Genomic DNA, 23,943 nt, shown 5'->3' with positions numbered 1-23,943 from the left:
GGAACATCTGGACTCCCTTCTCTCTGTGGAGGGGCCTATGCCCAGGAAGGTTCATTTCCATTTGTGGTGGAGAGATGGGAGAGGGGAATAAAACTCTCCTTGCAAATGACACCATTGATGTATTGCCTTGGTTGCTGAATGTATTTGGACTTGCTTGGATTGGGAGTTAAATTTCATTTTCTCTTAACTTCTGTACCACTTACTCTTTCAGTTGCATAATGGCAGACACTAATCCCTCCCCCCTGAAACACTTTGTGCTGGCTAAGAAGACGATTACTGCCATTTTTGAAGAGCTCCTGGATTATGTTACGGAAGGAACGCATTTTGTTGAAGGTTAGTTTTTAGGTGGAGAGGGGCAGGGAATATATGTTTTTGCAGCGGCAGGAAAACACTGAGAACCATTCCTTCTCTCACACAGCATGCGTAGGTAGTATCTAAGAATGCTTCACCGTAATCTGTTGATGGCAGGTTTGGTTAGAGAGTCCGTCGTCTATTTTGATTCTGCCTGGCTTGAAATACAATCGAGTTACTGTTACAATGGTAAACTTGGGAGTGAAGAAGTTGGCAAAAATGATGATTAGGGGCTCAACACACATTGTAAAACTAGAAAAGGGCTTAGCGGTTTGTTCTGCCACTTAACTATGGAATTTGGTCCCACAAGGTGCAATGATGACTATCAACCTGGGTGGCTTTAAAAGAGGATTAGACAGGTTCACTGAGGATAAGGTTTTCAGTGGCTACTAGACACTTTGGCTATGTTCTACCTCCACTGGAAGAGGCAGCATGCCTCTGAATACCAGTTGCTGGAAATCACCAGTGGAGAGGGCACTGCTGCACATGGGTCTTGCTTGTGGGCTTTACGTAAAGGTAAAGGTAAAGGGACCCCTGACCATTAAGTCCAGTAGTGACCGACTCTGGAGTTGTGGTGCTCATCTCGCTTTATTGGCCGAGGGAGCCGGCGTACAGCTTCCAAGTCATGTGGCCAGCATGACTAAGCTGCTTTTGGTGAACCAGAACAGCACACGGAAATGCTGTTTGCCTTCCCGCCAGAGCGGTACCTATTTATCTACTTGCACTGGCGTGCTTTCGAACTGCTAGGTTGGCAGGAGCAGGGACCGAGCAATGGGAGCTCACCCTGTCACAGGGATTCGAACCGCCGACCTTCTGATCGGCAAGTCCTAGGCTCTGTGGTTTAACCCACAGCGCCACCCGCTTTACCTTTTTTGGTTTGGTCCCATAGGGCTCATGACTTCCCTACCTGCTTTGTCTTGCTTGATTCAGTTGGCTCAGCTGCTCTGATGGGCCTGGGCAAGCAGCAGTTTGCAGCCCTTCTGACAACTGTTAGTTAGCTACTTTGATACCACAGAAGAGCTTGGGCTGCCTTGGGGCATGCAGTTGAGTGCCAAGGATTTCTTTGGCAACCCATTCAAATTCTGAGATCCCTGAACAGCATCTGGTAAATGAAAACTTCCCGGAGTGCTATCTATACTCAGTGCGCTTTTGAACGTTGGTGTAAACTGGCTGATTTGGAGCCTTCCAAGGGCATGCAGCAGGAATACCTATGCTGCTTATTTAATAGGGGAAGAGTGTTGGGTCATGTAACTTTGGTAAAGATACGAAAAGGAAACATAAATCCTTAAATGTTTTCCTATTTGGAGAACAGAAATTTAGAATCAAATCCAGTAATCAAGAAGGAACTTCTTGACATGCCTTTATTTTTGGCCATCTAGTTAGAAATGATTAGAGTAGAAATGCCTTCCTTCGTTCACGGGTGCCGGAAAATAATGTTCCTGGGAGTATTGAGATGAGGAAGAATGAAGAAGATAAGTGGCCCTACCACTACTTTACTGTGCTGGGAAGTGGGGTTAAGGAGAGAGAAAATAAGCAGTAACAGATGTTGGATATGGAGTTGGAAGTACTTAGAATCATAGAATTGTAGAGTTACATATGACCACATGTAGGTCTGTGATTTAATGGGTCAAGACTAATCTGCTAATCTCTGAAATATTTGGACCAGGTCACCAGGTTGCCGGCAATGAGTCTAGGGAGATAAGGCAACGCTAGAGTCGGCACAAGGGATCAAGCACTGGGTCTTGATCCCTCATTGCACTAATTTGTCCCATTGGATTAAGGAAGCACTGCTGTGCATAGTAGCCAGTTGTGTCATTGTGACATTGTCCCATTTAATGGCAGAAACTTACAAAAACCCGCAACTTGAAGATATAGCCACCAAGGATGAGCTGGCAAAAATAGAGGAGTACAAGAAGAAGCTGGCAGTCATTGGTGAGGTACTCGCACGAAGACACATGAAAGTAGCTTTTTTTGGCAGGTAAGTGTTAGATGACTCTTATTTGGGATCAGTGTGTAAAATTACGCTTGCAATCTGCTAGGAGTCTCTTCTGACCAAGTCTCATAGAAATGAGTGGTGTAAGAAGCACTGAAGCGTTCCGCTGTCTCATCAGTCCCTAAAGCAACCTTGCAAGGCGGTTCAGAATCATTCATACCCATATCGCAGATAGGTTGAGTAAGGCTGAGAGATTGTGAGTTTCCCAACTACTGAGCTCAGCGGAGATGACAGTTTAGCTGCTCCTGGTTCACAGTTCACCTTTATTTTAATGCTGTTTATGGGTGGTCTTTGTTTTTAGGTCTTCTCCTCTCCCCTTTCTCGTTGTTTGTGAAAGTTTCAGTGGGGAGGCAGTCAGGCTGCTAACACTATTTGTCCCCTCTCTCCCAGAGCTGCTCTTGCTTTGAATCAGAATTGAGATTCATAATCTGACTTCCCGTAAGTTGTGTCTTGAACAACCTGGGAGAACAAACGCAAAGTAAAGCAGCCTTGGGAAGTTTCCCAAAGCTGGAGAACGAGAAGGATATTTGAACAGTGGCCCCAAAGAAAGAGCCTTTGTCTAATGATTCCACCAGAGTATAGAAGAAAACACAGTGTGCTAGGAGGTATATAATTCAGCTTCCAGAGAGGCTCTGTTTTAAGCATAAAATCATCTTTCTAGCTGCAATGTTTGCAAAACGATACTTTAAAGCCTGTAGATATTGCTTGGCTAGATCTCTGAAGAGTCAAATAAATGTCCAAAGTTTTATGGCTCCATTGCTCTGCCTTGTTCAACGCCCCTCCCTGAATGAATTCTGTGGAATAACACAAAACTTATGGGGGTGGGCTATGAATCGTGCCAACGTACTCAGTTCTCTTAACCTTTGCATGTCATAATTAAGCTTTAAAAATTAAAAAAAGTGATGTTTTGATTTGTTGGGCTAGATTTTTAATTTAGCATGGAGTGTTCTCACTCGGTTTGAAACCTGGCAGTTTAACACTGCGCTTGCCCTCCTTTTTGCAGAACCAGCAGCGGAAAGAGTTCTGTCATCAATGCCATGCTGTGGGACAGAGTGCTCCCCAGTGGCATCGGGCACACAACCAACTGTTTCCTCAGCGTGGAAGGAACAGATGGCGATAAGGCTTACCTCATGACTGAGGGCTCGGATGAAAAGAAAAGTGTGAAGGTACAGATTCTCGTGGCTTATAAACTGGTGTCCAGAAACCTTATTAAAAGGACTACACATGTACACTTGTTTCTTACCCGTCATCCTTTATTTTTCCCTCTGCCGCTCAGAAGATTGTGTTCCAAGTTTTAAGAAGTAGTTGTCCTATGCCAGTTTTTTCAGAATTTATTCTCTGCTGCACAGAACAATAAGGGCAAAACTCCTTTTTTAAAAAAAATCTAAAACAGCCAGGTTTGTGTCCTCAGACTACAACTCCCATCAGCTGCATGTGCTGGCTGCTCCTGATGGGAGTTGTAGCCCAAAACATCTAGAGGGCACCAGTTTGGCAAAGGCTGGTGCAGAAGATGCTAAAAATGAGGCATTTGGGAGGACAGGAGTTAACGCAGAGATTTGGAAAGTCCAATTTCTGTTACAGAAGACAAACACAAATGTGCCTACATACTCGTTAATTTCTTTTGCTTTCATTTATTTCAAGATATTTGTGTCCTGCTTTTGTGTCCTGAGTGGCAGTCAGGGGAGGAAGAGAGGTCCAGCTAGACTACTGGAGGCTGTCAGGAGCTTGTCCTACTCTCTCATAGGACCCTGGCAGAGACATGTTCTCTCCCTCCTGGTCGATCGTTTGGGAGCTTCAAAAGCATTCTTCAACCCAAACATCACAGCGACCAATGCCAACAGACATCGGCACACTTAGGGATCCGCAGAGTCTTCGCAGCTTGCGTAACAGACCTCAAAAACTCAGCATTTTGGCTAACCTACCTTATTTACATATAAACACACACGGAGCACTGCCACATGGCTCCCTCTCTCTCTAGCATCAGACAGCAAATAGAAAAAGAACAAAGGACAATACTCTCACTTTACAGAACACAGTAACACAAACATCCTGTCTCCATCACTTCCCACTCTATGGAGTCAAAACATACACCGTCATGTGAAAGACAACAATCCCATGACTGCAGTCATGGAGCAGGAATTCTAACAGAGGCAACATGGTGGACACCTCACTTGCCTATTATCCAGTATGTGTTTCTGGATTTTGGGGGAAGGGCCTTAGGACCAGCGTGGGAAAGGTGCGTCCCTCCTGATGCTGCTGAACTACAACTGTCATCATCCCCTAGCTATTGGTCACACTTTCTGGGGCTGATGGGAGTTGTGGCTCAGCAACATCTGGAGGGCCAATCATCTCCCATGCCTGCTTTGGAAGGAAGGTAAGAACGTGTGGAGCAAATGAGGACAATTTGAATTTTCAGAGTAAGGGGTTATGGGTTGGTGAATCACTGAATACACACACAGAGAGAAACATAGCTGAGAAGAGACCAAACCTCTATTATATGCAAGAGTTCTGCACTTATATGTGAAAAGACATAATAATAATAATAATAATAATAATAATAATAATAATAATAATAATAATACCCCGCCCATCTGGCTGGGCTTCCCCAGCCACTCTGGGCGGCTTACAGCCCATTAAAAAATGCAAAACATCAGACATTTTAAAAATCCCTATACAAGGTTGCCTTCAGATGTCTTCTAAAAGTCAGATAGTTATTTATTTCCTTGACATCTGATGGGAGGGTGGGTGCCACTACTGAGAAGGCCCTCTGCCTGGTTCCCTGTAACCTCACTTCTCGCAATGAGGGAACCGCCAGAAGGCCCTCGGAGCTGGATCTCAGTGTCTGGGCTGGACAATGGGGGTGGAGACGCTCCTTCAGATATACTGGACCGAGGCCGTTTAGGGCTTTAAAGGTCAGCACCAACACTTTGAATTGTGCTCGGAAACGTACTGGGAGCCAATGTAGGTCTTTCAGGACTAGTGTAACCTCCCAATAGCTTATTTAGGAATGCTAGTCCTTCAATTACCATGCCATCTTAAGAGGCACTTCCTAACCTGTTGATTTCTTTTACAGACTGTTAATCAGCTTGCGCATGCCCTTCATATGGATAAAGACTTAGAGGCTGGCTGCTTGGTCCATGTCTTTTGGCCAAAGGCTAAGTGTGCCCTCTTGAGAGACGACTTGGTGTTAGTGGACAGGTACAGCTCTGGAATTTTGTTGGGCATATAAAGGTGCCGTGAGAAAATGCACCGTTCTTTTGGAACGCCCCAGGCTCTCCCTTGGCTGCACTTCCTTCTTTGCTAAGCCTCTGTGCCCAGATTGGCTTGGTTTCAGCTGAAGCAAGAGGAAGTCCCATGACTGGAGCTTAAAAAGGGAATCTAGCACTTGGCTGAATTTTAAGTGTGCTTGCGAAACTAAGCCAAGCACGAGTGCAGAAATGTCCCCTTTCACTTTCAGGTTGTCCATTTTTTTCTTTTAAAATGCAGAGGACCTGGAAGTTGGACTTCCTGAGAGAGGTTTAACAAACAAACAAAAAACTGGGGAAAGTGATGCTTTTCAAAAGGGCAGCTGTGCTGGTCTGCTGTAGTTTGCAAGTCCAGCAAATTTATTGTGTGATTTTAGAGGTCATTGCTGTTAGTGTGATCTTAATCTAGGCTTGTGTTGCTTACTTAATAGAGCATTTTCCTAGTAATTTGTATTATGGCACTTCTTTGGTATGTCACTGGAAGTCATGCGAACACACAATCATAAGTACGCTGCTTACAAGGACCGATTAGGAGAATAGGGAGCTATGTATAGATGAGTACAGATGCAGAGAAAATTTGAAATTTTACAATGGAGCCAAAGGTCAAGGGGAGTGAATGAAAAGCTGTGTGTCACTGGACAGTGTAGGCAAATTTCAAGATGCCTTCAGAACAGGGATGTGTTTCCTGCTTCAATCATATATTCACAAATGATATGTTACAGTTTGGTGGAACCTGCAGCAGACCACTGTATGAGGGCTGCATCAAGATCAGGACCCCAGGGAGAGTAGTTTTACCCCTTCCCTGCCCCCTGCATGCCACTGACACCCTCTCTGTCCCACCCTCCAAGCTATTTGCTCTGGAAGTGATGCTTCCAATGGAAACTTCCTTTCTGGGTCTAATAGGAGCTCAGCTCAGGTGGTTGTGTTGGGATTTTATCAGAGCTGTGTAATGCCGGGGGGAGCTAATATTGCTTTGTCCCTGTTGTCTAAAGTGGGTTCATGTAGCAACGTCTTCCCTAATTATCCCCTCTTCAAACATTAACTGCATTCATTCACCACTACCCCATGCAAGCATTGCTCACCTCTGTTCATTTCAACACCCCTTCATTTCTCCCTCCATACAACTTGCCAGTCAAATGAGGAAATCTTCTATTCGCCACAGTTTCCTGTTTCATCAAAACCAGGAAACTATGGTTTAGCACCCTTGGAAAAAGGCAGCTTGGGAACAAGCCAGGATATTAAACCCTGGTTTTGAATTGATTAGAATATCTTCACTTTTTCCAAAGCTGTTAACCATAGCTCCTTGGTTTAGGCAGACTGAGAAGCAACAGTTAACGGAAAATTTCCTGGTTTGCTGACTTGCATTAAGGAAGGAAGCACCTGTGGGGGAGTGGCCAAAAGGCTAGTTCATATCTTGGATTATTAAGGCAAAATGTGATTGGACTTTCCCTCTTCTGTGTTCTTATTTCTGAATTGGAATAACTACTTCAGGTTGCTGAGTAACTCTCTGACTTCATTCCACAGCCCTGGCACCGATGTCACCACAGAGCTAGACACCTGGATCGACAAATTCTGTTTGGATGCCGATGTCTTTGTTTTAGTCGCAAATTCAGAGTCAACCCTCATGAACACAGTAAGGCTTGTTTAAACCTGCTACTTCATTTGCCTCATTTGCAACACACCTTTCCTTGGGTCAGCAGACAAGGGCTTGAGATATTGTGCAGACTCTTAGTGGAATAGCAGCATCTGAGTTTTTAAAATTAAGTCTGTTGCAGAGCATTTTCTTTATTGGACAAACAAGCAAGGGGAAGATGAGAAGTTGAGTTTGACTGCATCTTCATTCAAAGGTCTGCTTGCTACAAAGCCAAGAATCATCAGTGAAATTACATGCCTGCTTGCAGCTTCTTTGAATTTTGGGTCTTCGCCCAAAATCTTTAACTGCTTGGGTTTGTGAGGCTGTATGTGTCAATTAAAAAACAAACAGCAGTCTTTGCTTTTGTATTGAAGTTACAATTTAAAAGGCCAAAGGTGGCTTGGCATTCTTTTATTTGGGTAAAAAAAATGTTTTAATGACTGTGCAGACTTCATGCTGGTGAGCATGTTGCCTTCTCAAGAGACACTGGGACACAGCCAAACCCTATGGATAATCCCCCCCCCCCAAAAAAAAACTACTTTAAGGCTCTTAGATCAGCCTTCCTTCCAGTCACCCTCCTGGAGCATGAGACTGTTTCCTGTAGTAATTAAATATTATGGCAGGCAGATGACCAAACCCCAGAGATACTGTTCAGATGGCATTCCTTTGGTGAAGCTGGTGTGTGCAATAGATCTTCTGTATCACAGGACAAGGAAGACATGTGCGCCCCCTAGCTCCCATCAGCCCTAACAGGTAAAACCAGCAGCTGGGACTTATGGGTGTTGTAGTCCTGCAACATGTGGAGGGCCATAGGTTCCCCAGCTCCACTGAATCAGGTTAGTAGTGGACAGTTACCAATACCTCCTAAGAAAGCGACTTAAAGCTCCAAATGGGATTTTAAGTGCCCTTTGCTATGTGGTCCACACTGTATGGGCATCCCAGGGCACTGTCTGTAATATTGCAAATTTACCAGCACTATAAACATGTGTTAATCAGATTGGTACCTGAATGGGAGACTGCCTGGGAATCACATGTAGAAAGGTGGGATTTGAAGGAAATTGCCATGTGGCAGAACCAAAATTGAAACGAGGGGTCTAGACTGAAACCCAGGTTTTGGCCCAGGTGCTATTTTGGGGGGCAGTTGATGAAGATGAAGATAAATGAATAAATAAATATTTCATAAAGATAGGTATCTAATAAACATAAAAATCAGCATTTTATCTGAACTGAGAGCAGATGTGGTATAATGACTGTACAACGGAGCTGTGAATGAAAAAAATTACGGGTTCAGTTCTCACCTCTCTTGTGAACTCGGCTTTATCGAGCTGCTCTCTCTTAGCCTCAGCCTCACACCAGCACATAGCTGTCAACCGTCCCTTATTTGGGAAAGTCCCTTATCCCAGCGCCGTGTCCCGCTGCTGTCCCTTATTGATGATGTCCCTTAAATTTCCCAGGTTTCAAAGGAAACAGCTCCTCTCCCTCCCTCCATGCCGGCCAGGGAGGAGGGAGGCTCCAACTGTGTTGCTTGGCTGTGTTGCTCACCCAATAAGGAGTCTAAGAATGACTGGGGGGTGGAGCTTGCATGCCTTGTGCCGATCAAATCGGCCGCATTACCTGGGGACTTGCCTTTGCTCAGCGCTTCCCAGTGGAGAGGTGATGGTGGTTTTCCTTGCTGCATCCCCTTTGCCGGGTTGCTACGCTGTGGGAACCACCGCTTGAGGGTTTGTTTGGCTGCTGGCTGGGCTTTCTGCCTTTGGCTCGGAGGGGCTCAGAAGTTGAACATACCTGTGCTCTGAAAATCCCTTATTTTGGCTGCTGATCCCTTATTTTCGAGGCTGCTGGTCCCTTATTTTCAAATCTGTAAGTTGACAGCTATGCACCAGCAACATGGGGCAACAATAGTCACTTGCCTTTAAGTTGTCTGGGGCTGATGGCAGGTGCAGTTCAAAACATCTGGAGGATGCCAGGTTGGGAAAGCCTTCAAGCAGGTGTGGGGAATCTCCAGATGTTGCTGAACTTCACCTCCCATCATCCCTGGCCATGAAACACTTTAACTCACCATAGAAATTTTGCAGATTTATTTATTTTTACATTTGCTTTTAACGTGCTGCATGAAGACCTCACAATTAACACGTGTTCGCACTCCATGTTTCAGAGTTTAAAGGCTTAAATCTTCCTCTCCCCCCAACCTTTTTTTTTAATAGGAAAAGCATTTTTTCCATAAAGTAAATGAAAAACTTTCAAAACCAAACATCTTCATCCTGAATAATCGATGGGACGCTTCTGCATCAGAGCCGGAATACATGGAGGATGTGAGTTCTTCAATTGTTTTGAAGGGGCTCTGTGGGTGTGTTAGATTGGTATTTAAGAAAAACTGTGTATTTAAGCTGTCAAGAGGTTGAAGTGAGTTCAGGGATCATCATCCCAGGATATGCAACCAACAGGTGGCTTAGATCACACCAAAAAAAAGCAAAGTATGATCCAAGACCTCTGTAGTGCATAGTGCATAGTTTAAAATTTCTTATCTAAAAAGAAAGAACTGTAGTGAGAACCAACAAGAATTTCCAAGAGTTTTTATTACCTCCAACTAAAAGTGACATTTGAGGTGCAAATGAATTGTTTTGTACTGAGGAGTGTGTATGGATGTTTTGCACTGCTAACTTCAAAGGAAAGTAATCCTTTCCCTGATTAGTACTTTTGACTCTGGGAAGACATTAAGGCCATTTTTGTGACACGGTTGTAGGAAATAAATAAATAAAAGCTCTCCCTTTTCTGTTGTTGTTTTCTTTGTTTATGTTCTGATGTAGCCTCCTGCTTGCCTGAATGGACAGATTGGGGGAGGGAGGACTGTGAAAACACGTTTAAAAGCATATAGAATGTTAGTCAGCCAAAGACCTGATTGAAGAGGGACATTTTTGCCTGGTGCCTAAGATGTATAATGAAGGCGCCAGGCAAGCCTCACTGGGGAGAGCATTCCACAGACAGGGAGCCACTGCAGAGAGGGCCTGACAGAACAGGAAGGTTTTCAGCAGGTGTTTAGAAGTTGGAACAGAAGGCGACGGCTGATTCTCTGTTGGCAGAGAATTATTATTTCATTTACTGTATTTTTCGCTCTATAAGACGCACTTTTCCCCTCCTAAAAAGTAAGTGTGTGTGTGTGTGTTATGGAGCGAATGCAGGCGGGAGGCTCTGCTCAGCGCTCCATTTTCCTCTTGGGGGAGCCTTAGCCGCGCGCAGCCTCTCCCAGGCAGGGGATGAAGGCTCCCCTTGCCCGGGAGAGGCTTTGCGCGGCCAAGCAAGAAGCCAGGAGAGCCAGCGGGATCGCTGCGCTGCAATCCCGCTGAGCGTCTTGGGTTCTTGCTTAGCCGTGCGCAGCCTCCCCGGCCGGGAGAGACTGCCCCTGGCTGTCCTGGCTTCTGGGATTCAGAATATTTTTTTTCTTGTTTTCCTCTTCCAAAAACCAGGTGCGTCTTATGGTCTGGTGCGTCTTATAGAGCGAAAAATAGGGTATATACTGCTTTGTATTTTTAAGAAAAATCTCAAAGTGGTTTACAGAATAATAAAACATCAATAAAACAATTCTACAGAACTGGACCGATGACGCTAAAGGCTCTTATTTCTTGCTGTCAAATGAGCCTCGCCAACCCTGGGAATGATCAGCGATGCTCCTACAGATGATCTCAGCAAATGAACTGGGATATAAGGGTTTAGGCATCTATGAAGTATCCTAAATCTTTGTTGTTCAGGGCTTTGCAAGTTAATATAAAGAACCTTGAACCTGGCTTGGTAGTCGATGGGACAATGCAGATGCGGTCCCACCCAGAGAGGCTGTTTGTATAGCGCTCAGTTTATCAGCTGATTGAAGACTGCCCTGATGTGCTGCTGCTCTCTTTCTTTAGGTGCGCAAGCAGCACATGGAGCGGTGCCTGACGTTCTTGGTAGATGAGCTCAAGGTCGTGGATCCCTCTGAAGCCCAGAACCGAATCTTCTTTGTTTCAGCCAAGGAAGTCCTCAGCGCCAGGAAACAGAGAGCCCAGGGCATGCCTGAGGGAGGTGTGTATTGAATGTGGGATCCTGCAATGTAATGTTCCTTTGAAAGCACAGCTTTTCAAAGAAGCCTTGTTAAAAACGAGGCTTTTGGTGTGTGGTCTTGTAAAACTTGAATAATTGAATCAGAGACTTCCAAGTAACCTAGTCCAACTCCCAAGCCAATTCAGGAAATCAGCTGCTACAGCATTGCTGGTAGGAGGCCATCCCTGTTTATAAACCTCTCACATCAAACCTCATCAGCTGCTTTGTGCTTTTCCAGGTGGGGCACTGGCCGACGGATTTCAGACACGCTTCCAAGAATTTCAGCAATTTGAGAAAATGTTTGAGGTAAACTTCCTGAGAGTCTAAAACAATTGTGCTTGGGTTTTTAATATACTGCACAGTGGTACCTTGCTTTAAGAACAGCTTAGTTTATGAACAACTTGGATTAAGAACGCTGCAAACCCGGAAGTAGGTGTTTTGGTTTGTGAACTTTGCCTTGGAATAAGAACATGTTCCGCTTGCTGTTGAGTGTGTTCCATTTGTAAATTGAGTCCCCCGCTGCTTTGGGAAAGCACGCCTCAGTTTAAGAACACTTTGGTTTAAGAACAGACTTCCGGAATGGATTAAGTTCATAAACCAAGGTACCACTGTATATACTTACGCAGCAGCAACATTATTCTAGGAAGACTAGTTTGAAATGTTGCAGCTTTTATCTGGATAGCTCAATTGGTAGAGCGTGAGACACTTAATCTCAGGGTCGTTAGTTTGAGCCGCATGTTTGATGAAAGATTCTTACATGTCGACTCTTGTGGCCCCTTCCAACCCTACAATTCTGTGATTCATATGCAACCAGCCATTTGGCAATGTTACTCCTGCCACATGCAACAGGGTGCGCTTTTTGGTGGCATCCACCCAGAGGCTGCAAGGCGGCCTTCGCAAACCTGATGCCCTCCAGGTATTTTGGACTGCAACTCCCATTCTCACCTCAAAGAGGGAAGCAGAAAGGGGAATCATCCTCGCCTTCCTTATCTCCTCCTCCTCCTCATGAGTGCCAGTGCACAAATGTCCAGCTCTCTTCTAGGCCTTTACATTGGAAGCATACTCTTTGACTGGTAAGGTAAAGGGACCCCTGACCATTAGGTCCAGTCGTGACCGACTCTGGGGTTGTGGTGCTCATCTCACTTTATTGGCCAAGGGAGCCAGCGTACAGCTTCCGGGTCATGTGGCCAGCATGACTAAGCCGCTTCTGGTGAACCAAAGCAGCGCATGGAAACACCGTTTACCTTCCCGCCGGAGCAGTACCTATTTATCTACTTGCACTTTGAGGTGCTTTCGAACTGCTAGGTTGGCAGGAGCAGGGACCGAGCAATGGGCGCTCACCCCGTCGTGGGGATTCAAACCACCGACCTTCTGATCGGCAAGTCCTAGGCTTTGTGGTTTAACCCACAGTGCCACCCATGTCCCACTCATTGACAGGTAATTCCTGTCAGATGTTTGGGGAAGGGCCATAGCTTGGCTGTTGGGCATCTGTTTTGACTGCAGAAGGTCCTAGGTTCATTCCCAAGGTAGGGCTGGGAATATCATCTGGTTTGCTGCCAATCTGTGTATACTATACTGAGTTAGAATAATTCAAATTCTTTTCAAATTCTCTTTATGTAAGTCAATAAGTAATGCACATCCCGACCCCAATGTATTGATTGATTTTTCTTCGTTAACGGCATTCAGAATGTGAAACTTTGGCAAGAAGTAGGTGTAGTTGCTATATAACAGCTGCTGCAACAAAATGATTTGATGTTAAGCCTCTCATAACCTGCGTACATTTGATTGCCTTTGTTAGAATGCAATTCGAAAGCACGTCAAAGTGCAAGTAGATAAATAGGCAGGAAGGTAAACAGAATTTCTGTGCGCTGCTCTGGTTTGCCAGAAGCGGCTTAGTCATGCTGGCCACATGACCCGGAAGCTGTACGCCGGCTTCCTCGGCCAATAAAGCGAGATGAGCGCCACAACCCCAGAGCCGTCTGCAACTGGACTTAATGGTCAGGGGTCCCTTTACCTTTACCTTTTACTGCATCTCTTAGAAGGCAACATGTGTTGGCAGGATAAATCAGGCAAGAAGCTTTGCAACTGTCACAAAATGGGGTGAGGGGAGAGAAAAGGGAGACACATATTTAAATTACGTTCTCCTGATTAGGATGGCGGTTTCAGTGATGGAATTAACATGTGCTGAACTTTACTTCACAAGTGTCCTGAGTTCCAAAACAATATTCACGGCAAGGAATTTCACTTGCAACCACCCCAGCAATATATAATGCCGTCTTCCCCAACCTAATGTTTACTTCTAAGCATTCTTGGACTGCAGCTCCCATCATCCCTGATCACTGGCCGTGCTGGTGCACCTCATAGCCCAGAAGGGCACCAGGCTGAAGAATGCCTTTCCAACAAACTTGCCATTGTGCTTGAACTGCAAGGCAGTTATTTATAAAATGATTGGATTGAGCCATGCCCCCTCCCCGCAGCCATCAGCTCAGTAGCTGAGCTCATGCATTACATGTAGAATGTCCTAGGTGCTCATTGCCTGCCATCTGACTTGGTTGGTATCCATAATACTAATTATATTGTTATTTGTACCACACACAAACATCCATCTGGCTGGGTTGCCCCAGCTACTCTGATCCATAGTCTGATCCATGTAGGGTTTTCCCCAGTCTCTCTCCTGCGCCAGATCCTTTTAATTTCAGGTGCCTGAAATTGAACCCAGGATGTTTTGCATGCAAAACTTGTCTATTTTGTATTGTTTTAAAACTCATCTTCTGTTGTCAAAAGCAATTATTGTTATTGTTGTTGTTATTGTTGTTGTTACTATTGCAAAGCATGTACTCTACCCCTGAGTTATTGTTGGGAGGAGACCAGGTTTCAAGATGGTAATTCAGTTTGCTCGAATAATGTTGATGTGTGAACGTGTTTGAATTGTGTACTTCTTTATCATTTCTGAGGTTGTTTGTTGTTGTTTTTGCTGCGGTATTACTAACTTTTGTACTTCTTATAGTTTTCTGCTGTGGATTTTCTGGTTGCATAGTGCACAGGATGGGATTATAACCCTTTCGCCTCCTTCCTATTTGCCTGTCTGGAATCTGACACTCCTCCACGTCTTGTCTAGCTCTAACAATGTGCTGTTACATGCCAGCCTCTTGCATTTTCATTGCTGATTTCTAGATCTGCTTCATCGAGGATCAAGAAACTCTCCTTATATATTCTTTTCCCTTTTTCTTTCTCCTTCCATTTTAAAAAAATTATTCTTCTGTCACCTGCTGTGATCTAAAATGTCCTGAGTGCAAGTAAACCTAGATACAAGAAAATTTAATTTTCCACTGTTCCCAGAGGGCAAGTCCCATTGTTTGCCACATGTTTGTAACTGCACAGGCTGCATTCACATGTCTTGTGAGCCATAAACTGTGGGTTGCAATAAGCCATAAACCATGGCTTGCTTTGCTGCTCACACTGGGAGCATTCAGACCATAGTCATTGGCTTTTCTCTTGTGAACATGGTTTATTTCCTTCCACTGCATGCAACAATGATCAAAACAGCCCATTCAAGCCAGTTTGTGGCAAACCATGGTTTATCACGATAGGTGAACTGAACAACAGATTCTTCACAGGAATGACTTGAGCAGCTTTCTTGCTACGAGAGAATTCTGTTTGTTTCTTACATTTATATGGCATTGGGCACATACATAGGATTTCTGCCTTCACCAAGTCACCAGACGTCTGTGCAACAGCTGCATCAGCCTGCCTTCAGAGATGCCTGCATTACCACTGTGGGTATCTCAGAGATGTGCAAGGTCCTCCTTCAGGATTGTGGGCTATGCGTGAATACAGAAAGCCTGATTCATTTGCATGTCTCGTATCTGTGCATATTTGGGGAGTGATAGACCAGGTGCCTGCAGAAAGTCCCAATCAAGAGTCAATGCAAAAGACCTCTTCCAAGGCTCAAGAACTCTGTTACCAGTCAAAGTAGGCAATTCTGGGCTTGACGGACAAATCTGGGGAGTGATAAGGCAGCTCTATATCAGTTGGCACCCAAAGTCACTAGATTCTTGAAGAGCACTAGGGTCATGCCAATAATTATTATTATTATTTATTTATTTATTTATTTATTTATTTATTTATTTATTTATTTATTTATACATACCCCGCCCATCCGGCTGGGTTTCCCCAGCCACTCTGGGTGGCTTCCAACAGAATATTAAAATACAATAATCTATTAAACATTAAAAGCTCCCCTAAACAGGGCTGCATTCAGATGTCTATATTAGCCAGAGGCAAGCCTGAATTAACCGTAGAGTCTACATTCAAAATGGAGCTGCAGCTGATCGCAGCTCAGTAACCAACGTACCTGTGGGATAGGTGTGTTCACCACATTCACATGTTCAGTTTTTAGCAATACACCTATAACCTGTCACGTGTGTGGTGACTCTTAGCAAGAAGTAGCAGCAGCAGCTCCTTCCTTCTGAATGAATGGCCAATGCCAAATGTCTTGACATTCCTCGTTGCTCCTCTTTTGCTTTTCATTTGACCATTGCACATTACTGTGGCTCAGGGTGGGGATACCTTGGCTCTCCAGAGATCGTTTGACTTGCATCTCCCATCATCCCTGACCCCATGGCCCATGTTTGCTGGGGATGGTGGGAGTCCCAAGAACATCTGGAGGGCACTAGGGTCCCGATTTCTGCTGCAGCTGCACCATCAATGACAGCACTAACTTCCTGCTATTGACTTGTGATTTTGTTTTCAGTCTTCCTTTGTTCCTTTTTTGCTTCTGTTGAATGTTTTTTACTTTAAATGTGTGTGTTTTTAAAGATATAATTTGCTTTAGGATTTAAGTTTTACTACATAGCAGCACAATGCCTTTGTGAAATTCCACCGTGTGTTGGTGATGGAATTGCAGTAATGTGTTGTGGCTTGGGCCCCTCGCAGGAGTGTATCTCGCAGTCAGCTGTGAAAACCAAGTTTGAGCAGCACACTCTCAGAGCTAAACAGATCCTAGACACAGTGAAAAACATTATGGACTCCATAAACGTGGCAGCAGCCAATCAAAGGTAGGCCTCTCCTATCATATTCACCTTGCTCAGCTAAGCAGGGAAAGAGCCACCGGGTGGCACTGACCTTTCTTCCCCTTATCAGGAGATAGTGCAGCCCTTAGGCCACTGCTGGCAAGAGTTGAGCAAGGGGTTTCTCTGGTCACTTGGCCTCCACATTCGTTGGGTTGTCCCTTCAAATGCATGAAAGATGGCCTGGCCACCGTACTGCATACTTTCAGATTGGACTACTGCAACACTTTCTGCATGGGGCTGCCCTTGAAGACAACTCAGGTCTCAGTGCAGCTGCATCCAAAATACAGAAGCCCAGATTATTGGCTGGCGTCCCATTTAGCTATAATGTAGTCCCTGTTTCAAAAGGGATGCGGGTGGCGCTGTGGGTTAAACCACAGAGCCTAGGACTTGCCAATCAGAAGGTCGGCGGTTCGAATCCCCACAACGGGGTGAGCTCCCGTTGCTCGGTCCCTGCTCCTGCCAACCTAGCAGTTCGAAAGCACGTCGAAGTGCAAGTAGATAAATAGGTACCACTCCGGCGGGAAGGTAAACGGTGTTTCTGTGCGCTGCTCTGGGTCGCCAGAAGCGGCTTAGTCATGCTGGCCACATGACCCAGAAGCTGTACGCTGGCTCCCTCGGCCAATAAAGCGAGATGAGCGCCACAACCCCAGAGTCTTCCACGACTGGACCTAATGCTCAGGGGTCCCTTTACCTTTACCTAGTCCCTGTTTCAAAGCAGTTGCTTTGGTTGCCAGTTGGTTTTGAGGGCCCAATTCAAAGTGCTCACATTAGTGTTTAAAGCCCGAAACCTCAGGCTTGAGAGCCACTTTATCTGGTCTTCTGGACTCTCCTAAACCATACACCCTACTGGTCCCAGTTCATCCCCACCTTGAATGTTGTTGTTTTAAAAAACCTGTCTTTGAACCCTGATAATGCCTCTTGCTCTCCTGGAGAAGTGTGGGTGTTGAAACTAGTCTTCTCTATAAGGGTAAAACCTACCCTTCCGTCATGGTTTCTTTAGTTGAGATCCCTGCATTGCAGGGGGTTGGACTAGATGGTCGCCGGGGTCCCTTCCAGGCCTTCAAGTCTGTCATTCTGTGACCCCTGGCATGCAGCTCCCAGAAGGTTGTCCAGAAGAGAATGCAGCCCTCAGGCTGGAAAAGGCTCCCTGCCGTTAAGGACTTAGGCCCCAAATATCTAAAAGATGGCCTCCTTCCCTACAGACTCTCTTGGGTGTTAAGATCGGCAAAGCCCAACCCCCACCCAAACTGCCTTAGTAGTTCCCCTGCCCTGAGAAATTTGGGCAGGAGAGGGCATTCTCGGTGGCAGACCCTAAGCTGGCACCTTGATTGTATAGCTTTCATCTTATGTCAAAGATACATCTTTGTACCCTTGATTTAGGACTGACCCTAATAAATCTAATATGGGCGAGTAATAAATTGAATGAATGAATGAAGGTTTTGGGCTTTCCCCCCAATGACACTGGTTTTTGCCCTTGCTAAAATTGTGGAATCCCAAGTCCATGTTTGGGGAAAATGACAAGTGCCCAAATTGCCTCTAAAGCAGGGCTATTTGTTGCCTGCCTGCCCAAAATCCAAGCACTAGCACTTGGAAAAATGATGAAAAAATAGATCTGCTCTGCATTAAAGAGGAACATACCGTATTTTTCTGTGTGTAAGACAATGATTTTTGCTTTTAAAAAATTAGTCAAAAATTGGGGGTCATCTTATACACGAAAAAATATGATATTTCTCCATATACCTTGGGAACTAGAGTAATGTAATCGCTGGGAACTGGGGATGTATCTGATTAAAAATCACTCCTCTGCAATGAATGTGCTAGATTTCCTTAGTGAGTCTCACTCACTGGCTCCCTTTCCTCCCCGCACCCCCAGTCCATCTGCAGTAGAATGATAATACTGGCCTGCCTTAAAGGAGTTATTGTAAGAATATTGCAAAATAATCCCTAGGCAGCATATGGTCACACAGCGTGAGTGTATAATAAAGTGTAACGACAAACGGTAAAAACAGCAGATGAAAAGCAGAGGGTAAAACTGTTAAGCATAAGGTGTTGAAACCCAATGGTAGGTAAAAGACAATTGGCTAAGGCTCCAATAGAGTTCAGAAGTTCTCCTGAGCATGTGAGAGCAATACAGACTTTGCCGGGTGTCTAAACATTGAGGGCACCAGGCCAATGTGGCTAGGGAGCGAGTTCCAGAGTTGGGGAGCCACCACTGGGAAGGCCCTTCTCCCAAGGGGTTGGGGCCTTTCTTTAACTGGCGAGCTGCCATTCTCGCCCGTGTCCTTGGGTGTAGTTTTGCGTCAAGCCTACCTAGACAGGGAGAGGCAGCAGCACTTTGGTGCTCGGTTTTTCTCCCCCGCTGGGACACTGTGCGTACAGTCGGGGTTGACGGTTGCATTTCCGCTACTTACCTTAGAGTCCATTCAATGGAAGAGCGAGAAGATCAGAAGGACAGGCTGGAATTTGTCCGCAACCAGCTCAACCTTTTGACAGACGACATCAAGAAGAAAATCAAAGGAGTCACGGAGGAGGTAGCAAACAAGGTAAGTTGCGGTAACCAGCCCGGAGCATGCCGATCATGGCTGTTCACAGACCTTTGGGGGGCTTTTACGGGCTTCTGGTGCTGGAACAATGGCTAGCGAAGACAGTAAGTGCCCAGCAACTTCAAAGATATTGAAAGGGGTTGTTAAGAACATCAGCTGGGAGGTGGAATTCACTGAGTGACCTTAGCCCAGGCCTTTCCCTATCTCTCCAGCTGAGTCTCTCCTTCCATCTGTGATAAGGAAACTATTACTGGCCTGCCTTGCAGAGTTGTAAGGTAGGTGGGAGGCCATAGCTAAGGGGGTTGGTTTGCATGCGGAAGCGCCTAGGATCCCTTTCTGACATCCTCTGTTCAGTCTGACACAGCGCGGCTGGGAACAGATCCTGATTGTGAGGCTAGAGAGCAGCGACTTGTGGGAGAACATGATAAATAGCCTGAAGTCCGCTTGCTCCTGGGCTAGTTGATGGATCAGTGGCCTGACATGGAATAAGGAAGCTTCATATATTTAGGGTCATAATAAGGGCACATGATGGGCTTTGAATGCGTGCAGCATCCCAAGATTGTACTGGAAGTTAAAGCTGCCCTGAGCATCAATCTGCAAAGAATTTAGAATAACCACCCCGCTTGCATTTCGTAAAAAGGCTCCTCATGCTGTTCTTGTCCTTTGTGCGTCCCGTCTTTTCCAGGTATCTTCAGCCATGACTGATGAAATTTGTCGGCTTTCTGTTTTGGTAGATGAGTTTTCCTCCGATTTCCACCCATCCCCACAAGTTTTGAAACTATACAAGAGTGTAAGTTCTGCCCTAGGCGGAAATGGTTTAGATTTTGTCCAGTTTTGCTTTGTTGGGGTTCTGCGATGGGTCTTTTTGTGCTTACATGACCAACACGTAAGGTAAAGGTAAAGGGACCCCTGACCATTAGGTCCAGTCATGGCCGACTCTGGGGTAGCAGCGCTCATCTCACTCTATTAGCCGAGGGAGCCGGTGTACAGCTTCTGGGTCATGTGGCCAGCATGACTAAGCCACTTCTGGCGAACCAGAGCAGCACATGGAAGTGCCGTTTACCTTCCCACCGGAGCGGTACCTACTTATCTACTTGCACTTTGACGTGCTTTCAAACTGCTAGGTTGGCAGGAGCAGGGACTGAGCAACAGGAGCTCACCCCGTTGCGGGGATTCGAACCGCCGACCTTCTGATCGGCAAGTCCTAGGCTCTGTGATTTAACCCACAGCACCACCCGCTTCCCAGACCAACACATAGAACGTCTCAAATACATCAGTTTGTCTGAGTTTAATGTGAAGTGTTCAGATCTGATCAAAATGGCAGAGGGAGGGATGAATTAAAAGGACTCAGTTCTGGCACCTCTGAAATGGGCGCCATTGCCATTATTCAAGAACAATGGAGGCATTCGTGGTGAGCTCCGGCACCTCTTTTTCTAGGAAAATAGCACTGCTCCTGACCCCTCCCAAGGATCAAAAAGATCACACACTTTAAAAAAAACCTTATTTGGCAAAATGTTGCCACCGCCCCTCAGGATCTTGCTGAAGCTAATGTGTTTGAGAAACTCTGTGACTGAAGAGAGAGTCATGCCAACTGTAATTAGAAAGTTCGTTTTTAATGAATGGATGATCTCTTTTTGGGGTGGGTGGGCTAAAATTAAAATATTCCTTCCATTCCCCCTGCATCTCTGTGTATGTGTGTACTCCTTGGAAAGTGTTGAATTTCGGGGAGAGAGAGTTTGAAATTGAATTGCCTTGACTTGCATGGTGCTAGTGAAATCAGTTAGAGGGCAATAGTGTTTGTTACCCGCAAAAAATCGAGTCTGTATGTTTTGCAGCCAGTCCAAACGTTCTGAAAATATGGGGATGCAACTCATTACATCAGGATAGCACAGGATAACACAGTGGCATACAGTGGTGCCTCGCAAGACGAAATTAATTCGTTCCGCAAGTCTCTTCGTCTTGCGGTTTTTTCGTCTTGCGATGCACGGTTTCCCATAGGAATGCATTGAAAATCAATTAATGCGTTCCTAGGGAAACCGCGTTCAGACCAGGTCCGGGGACAGTCTGTCCCCGACCTCTTCTGAAGGCTGGGGGGCGCGGGCTTCGCAGCAGCGCTACGAAGCCCGGCGGCTGGGGCAGGTGTTCCCGCCCCCCCCCCCTGCTTCGGAGCAGCGTTCCGAAGCGGGGTGGCTGGGGCAGGTGTTCCCGCCCCCCGCCCGGCTTCGCAGCAGCGCTACGAAGCCCGGCGGCTGGGGCAGGTGTTCCCGCCCCCCCGCCCGGCTTCGCAGCAGCGCTACGAAGCCCGGCGGCTGGGGCAGGTGTTCCCGCCCCCCCACCCCGCTTCGGAGCAGCGTTCCGAAGCGGGGTGGCTGGGGCAGGTGTTCCCGCCCCCCCGCCCGGCTTCGCAGCAGCGCTACGAAGCCCGGCGGCTGGGGCAGGTGTTCCCGCCCCCCCACCCCGCTTCGGAGCAGCGTTCCGAAGCGGGGTGGCTGGGGCAGGTGTTCCCGCCCCCCGCCCGGCTTCGCAGCAGCGCTACGAAGCCCGGCGGCTGGGGCAGGTGTTCCCGCCCCCCCGCCCGGCTTCGCAGCAGCGCTACGAAGCCCGGCGGCTGGGGCAGGTGTTCCCGCCCCCCCGCCCGGCTTCGCAGCAGCGCTACGAAGCCCGGCGGCTGGGGCAGGTGTTCCCGCCCCCCCACCCCGCTTCGGAGCAGCGTTCCGAAGCGGGGTGGCTGGGGCAGGTGTTCCCGCCCCCCGCCCGGCTTCGCAGCAGCGCTACGAAGCCCGGCGGCTGGGGCAGGTGTTCCCGCCCCCCCCACCCCGCTTCGGAGCAGCGTTCCGAAGCGGGGTGGCTGGGGCAGGTGTTCCCGCCCCCCCGCCCGGCTTCGCAGCAGCGCTACGAAGCCCGGCGGCTGGGGCAGGTGTCCGGGATCTATTTTGAAGCAAGCGGCTGCGGAGAGACGCGATCTCCCCGCAGCCGCTTGCTTCAAAAGAGGTCCGGGATCTCTTTTGAAGCAAGCGGCTGCGAAGAGACGCGATCTCCCGCAGCCGCTTGCTTCAAAAGAGGTCCGGGATCTCTTTTGAAGCAAGCGGCTGCGGAGAGACGCGATCTCCCCGCAGCCGCTTGCTTCAAAAGAGGTCCGGGATCTCTTTTGAAGCAAGCGGCTGCGGAGAGACGCGATCTCCCCGCAGCCGCTTGCTTCAAAAGAGGTCCGGGATCTCTTTTGAAGCAAGCGGCTGCGGAGAGACGCGATCTCCCCGCAGCCGCTTGCTTCAAAAGAGGTCCGGGATCTCTTTTGAAGCAAGCGGCTGCGGAGAGAAGCGATCTCCCCGCAGCCGCTTGCTTCAAAAGAGGTCCGGGATCTCTTTTGAAGCAAGCGGCTGCGGAGAGAAGCGATCTCCCCGCAGCCGCTTGCTTCAAAAGAGGTCCGGGATCTCTTTTGAAGCAAGCGGCTGCGGAGAGACGCGATCTCCCCGCAGCCGCTTGCTTCAAAAGAGGTCTGGGATCTCTTTTGAAGCAAGCGGCTGCGAAGAGACGCGATCTCCCCGCAGCCGCTTGCTTCAAAAGAGGTCCGGGGGCAGCGGGAAGAGCTGCCCCCGGACCTCTTTTGAAGCAAGGGGCGGTGGGGAGAAGCGATCTCCCCGCCGCCCCTTGCTTCAAAAGAGAAGACCCGCTGTCCCCGGGGCAAGCTTCGTTTTGCGAAGCAAGCCCATAGGGAAATTCGTCTTGCGAGACAACTCGAAAATGAAAAAACCTTTCGTTTTGCGAGTTTTTCGTCTCGCGAGGCGTTCGTCTTGCGGGGTACCACTGTATTTTTAATAGCGCTGTGTGTGTTTTAAAAGCATTGTTAGGGAAACGGTAGATAGTTTAATGACAAGCTGCTAGCAAGTTGCCCATTAAATTGTGAAGAGTGTTAACATTCAAACCATTGGGCAGTGTGCCATGTAGAGGCTCGAAGTCTCAAGTATGCAAAGAGGGGAGAGGGCAGAGGCCTCTGATTGGTCTGCTGGTTGCTCCTAAGTCTCTACTGGAGGAGCCTTTGACTGACATGTCCTGGAAGGCAGGTGGGGCCTTTGGGAGGCTGTCCCCCAGGTGGCAGGTGCACCCCGCAGCTTTCTGATTTCTCTCTCCTGCCCATACAGATGAAGAAGCTCAGGAGCTGAGCAGTTTCTTCACAGACAGCTAGGATACTAAAAGTTAACTGTGTTGCACAGCTGTTCATGTTTTGAGAGGCGTTTGCAAATGTGGTGGCTCAGAAGTAACAGTAGGAATGCCCTCAAGCACATCATTTGCTTGCCCTCTGCTGCCTCATTGTGGCTTTTCAGACCCTACAGCTTGGCCAGGTCACCTGCTGACTCTTTGCTTTCTCTGTGACATGTCAGGAGCTCAACAAGCACCTGGAAGAGGGCTTGGGAAGGAACCTGGCTGACCGTTGCTCCAGCGAAGTCAACAAGTCTATGTGTCAGTCGCAGCAGGAAATGATCGGTAAGATTTAGGCAGAGGAACGCGTAAATTCTGCTTTTTCACTTCCCTCCCCCAAGAAACTCTTGTATATCTATTTGAACAGAGATTTACGGACAACAGTATTTCAAGTTTGTGCACCAGCAGGGTTGCCTCATTAGTTTATCCTTCCTTCCTTCCTTCCTTCCTTCCTTCCTTCCTTCCTTCCTTCCTTCCTTTTGCCAGTCCCCTTCCTGATAAGCAGCTATTTATCTTTGTCACTTGGGTGTCCGCTGAATGGGGACTCATGAGAGAGTGCGGTGTAATGGTTAGAGTACTGGACTCTGACCTGGGTGAGCAGGGTTCAAATCCTCAGTCAGCCATGAAGCTCACTGGGTGACCTTGGACCAGTCACCATCTCTCAGCCGACCTCACAGGGTTGTTTTGAGGATGAAATGGGGGGAGCAGAACCACGTACATCACCTTGAGATCCTTGGAAGATAAAAGGTGGCCTATAAATGGAACAGATAGATAGGAGTTGTAGTCAAAACAACTGGAGGGCACCAGGTGGGGGCGGTCTACCTTGAGCTCTGCTTTC

The 23,943-nt window shown here is 47.2% G+C and overlaps 1 protein-coding gene across 1 annotated transcript in view; it reads left to right on the top strand.

The window, feature by feature from the left end:
* The window catches only part of MFN1 (mitofusin 1), a 35,591-nt gene that overhangs the window by 3,599 nt on the left and 8,049 nt on the right, over positions 1–23,943 (top strand). The window contains exons 2-13 of the mRNA XM_081910940.1: positions 212–333; positions 2,194–2,329; positions 3,348–3,510; positions 5,418–5,542; positions 7,114–7,222; positions 9,427–9,534; positions 11,122–11,275; positions 11,532–11,599; positions 16,229–16,350; positions 18,782–18,908; positions 19,594–19,698; positions 23,288–23,390. Coding sequence (XP_081767066.1) covers positions 212–333; positions 2,194–2,329; positions 3,348–3,510; positions 5,418–5,542; positions 7,114–7,222; positions 9,427–9,534; positions 11,122–11,275; positions 11,532–11,599; positions 16,229–16,350; positions 18,782–18,908; positions 19,594–19,698; positions 23,288–23,390 — 1,442 coding nt within the window. The remainder of the gene's footprint in view (positions 1–211; positions 334–2,193; positions 2,330–3,347; positions 3,511–5,417; positions 5,543–7,113; positions 7,223–9,426; positions 9,535–11,121; positions 11,276–11,531; positions 11,600–16,228; positions 16,351–18,781; positions 18,909–19,593; positions 19,699–23,287; positions 23,391–23,943) is intronic.

The sequence above is a fragment of the Podarcis melisellensis genome, assembly GCF_964234715.1.
Source record: "Podarcis melisellensis genome assembly, chromosome: 5".
NCBI classification, from domain to species: Eukaryota; Metazoa; Chordata; class Lepidosauria; order Squamata; family Lacertidae; genus Podarcis; species Podarcis melisellensis.
Note: the sequence above shows the minus strand (reverse complement) of the source record. Positions and strands in the feature narration are given on the sequence as shown.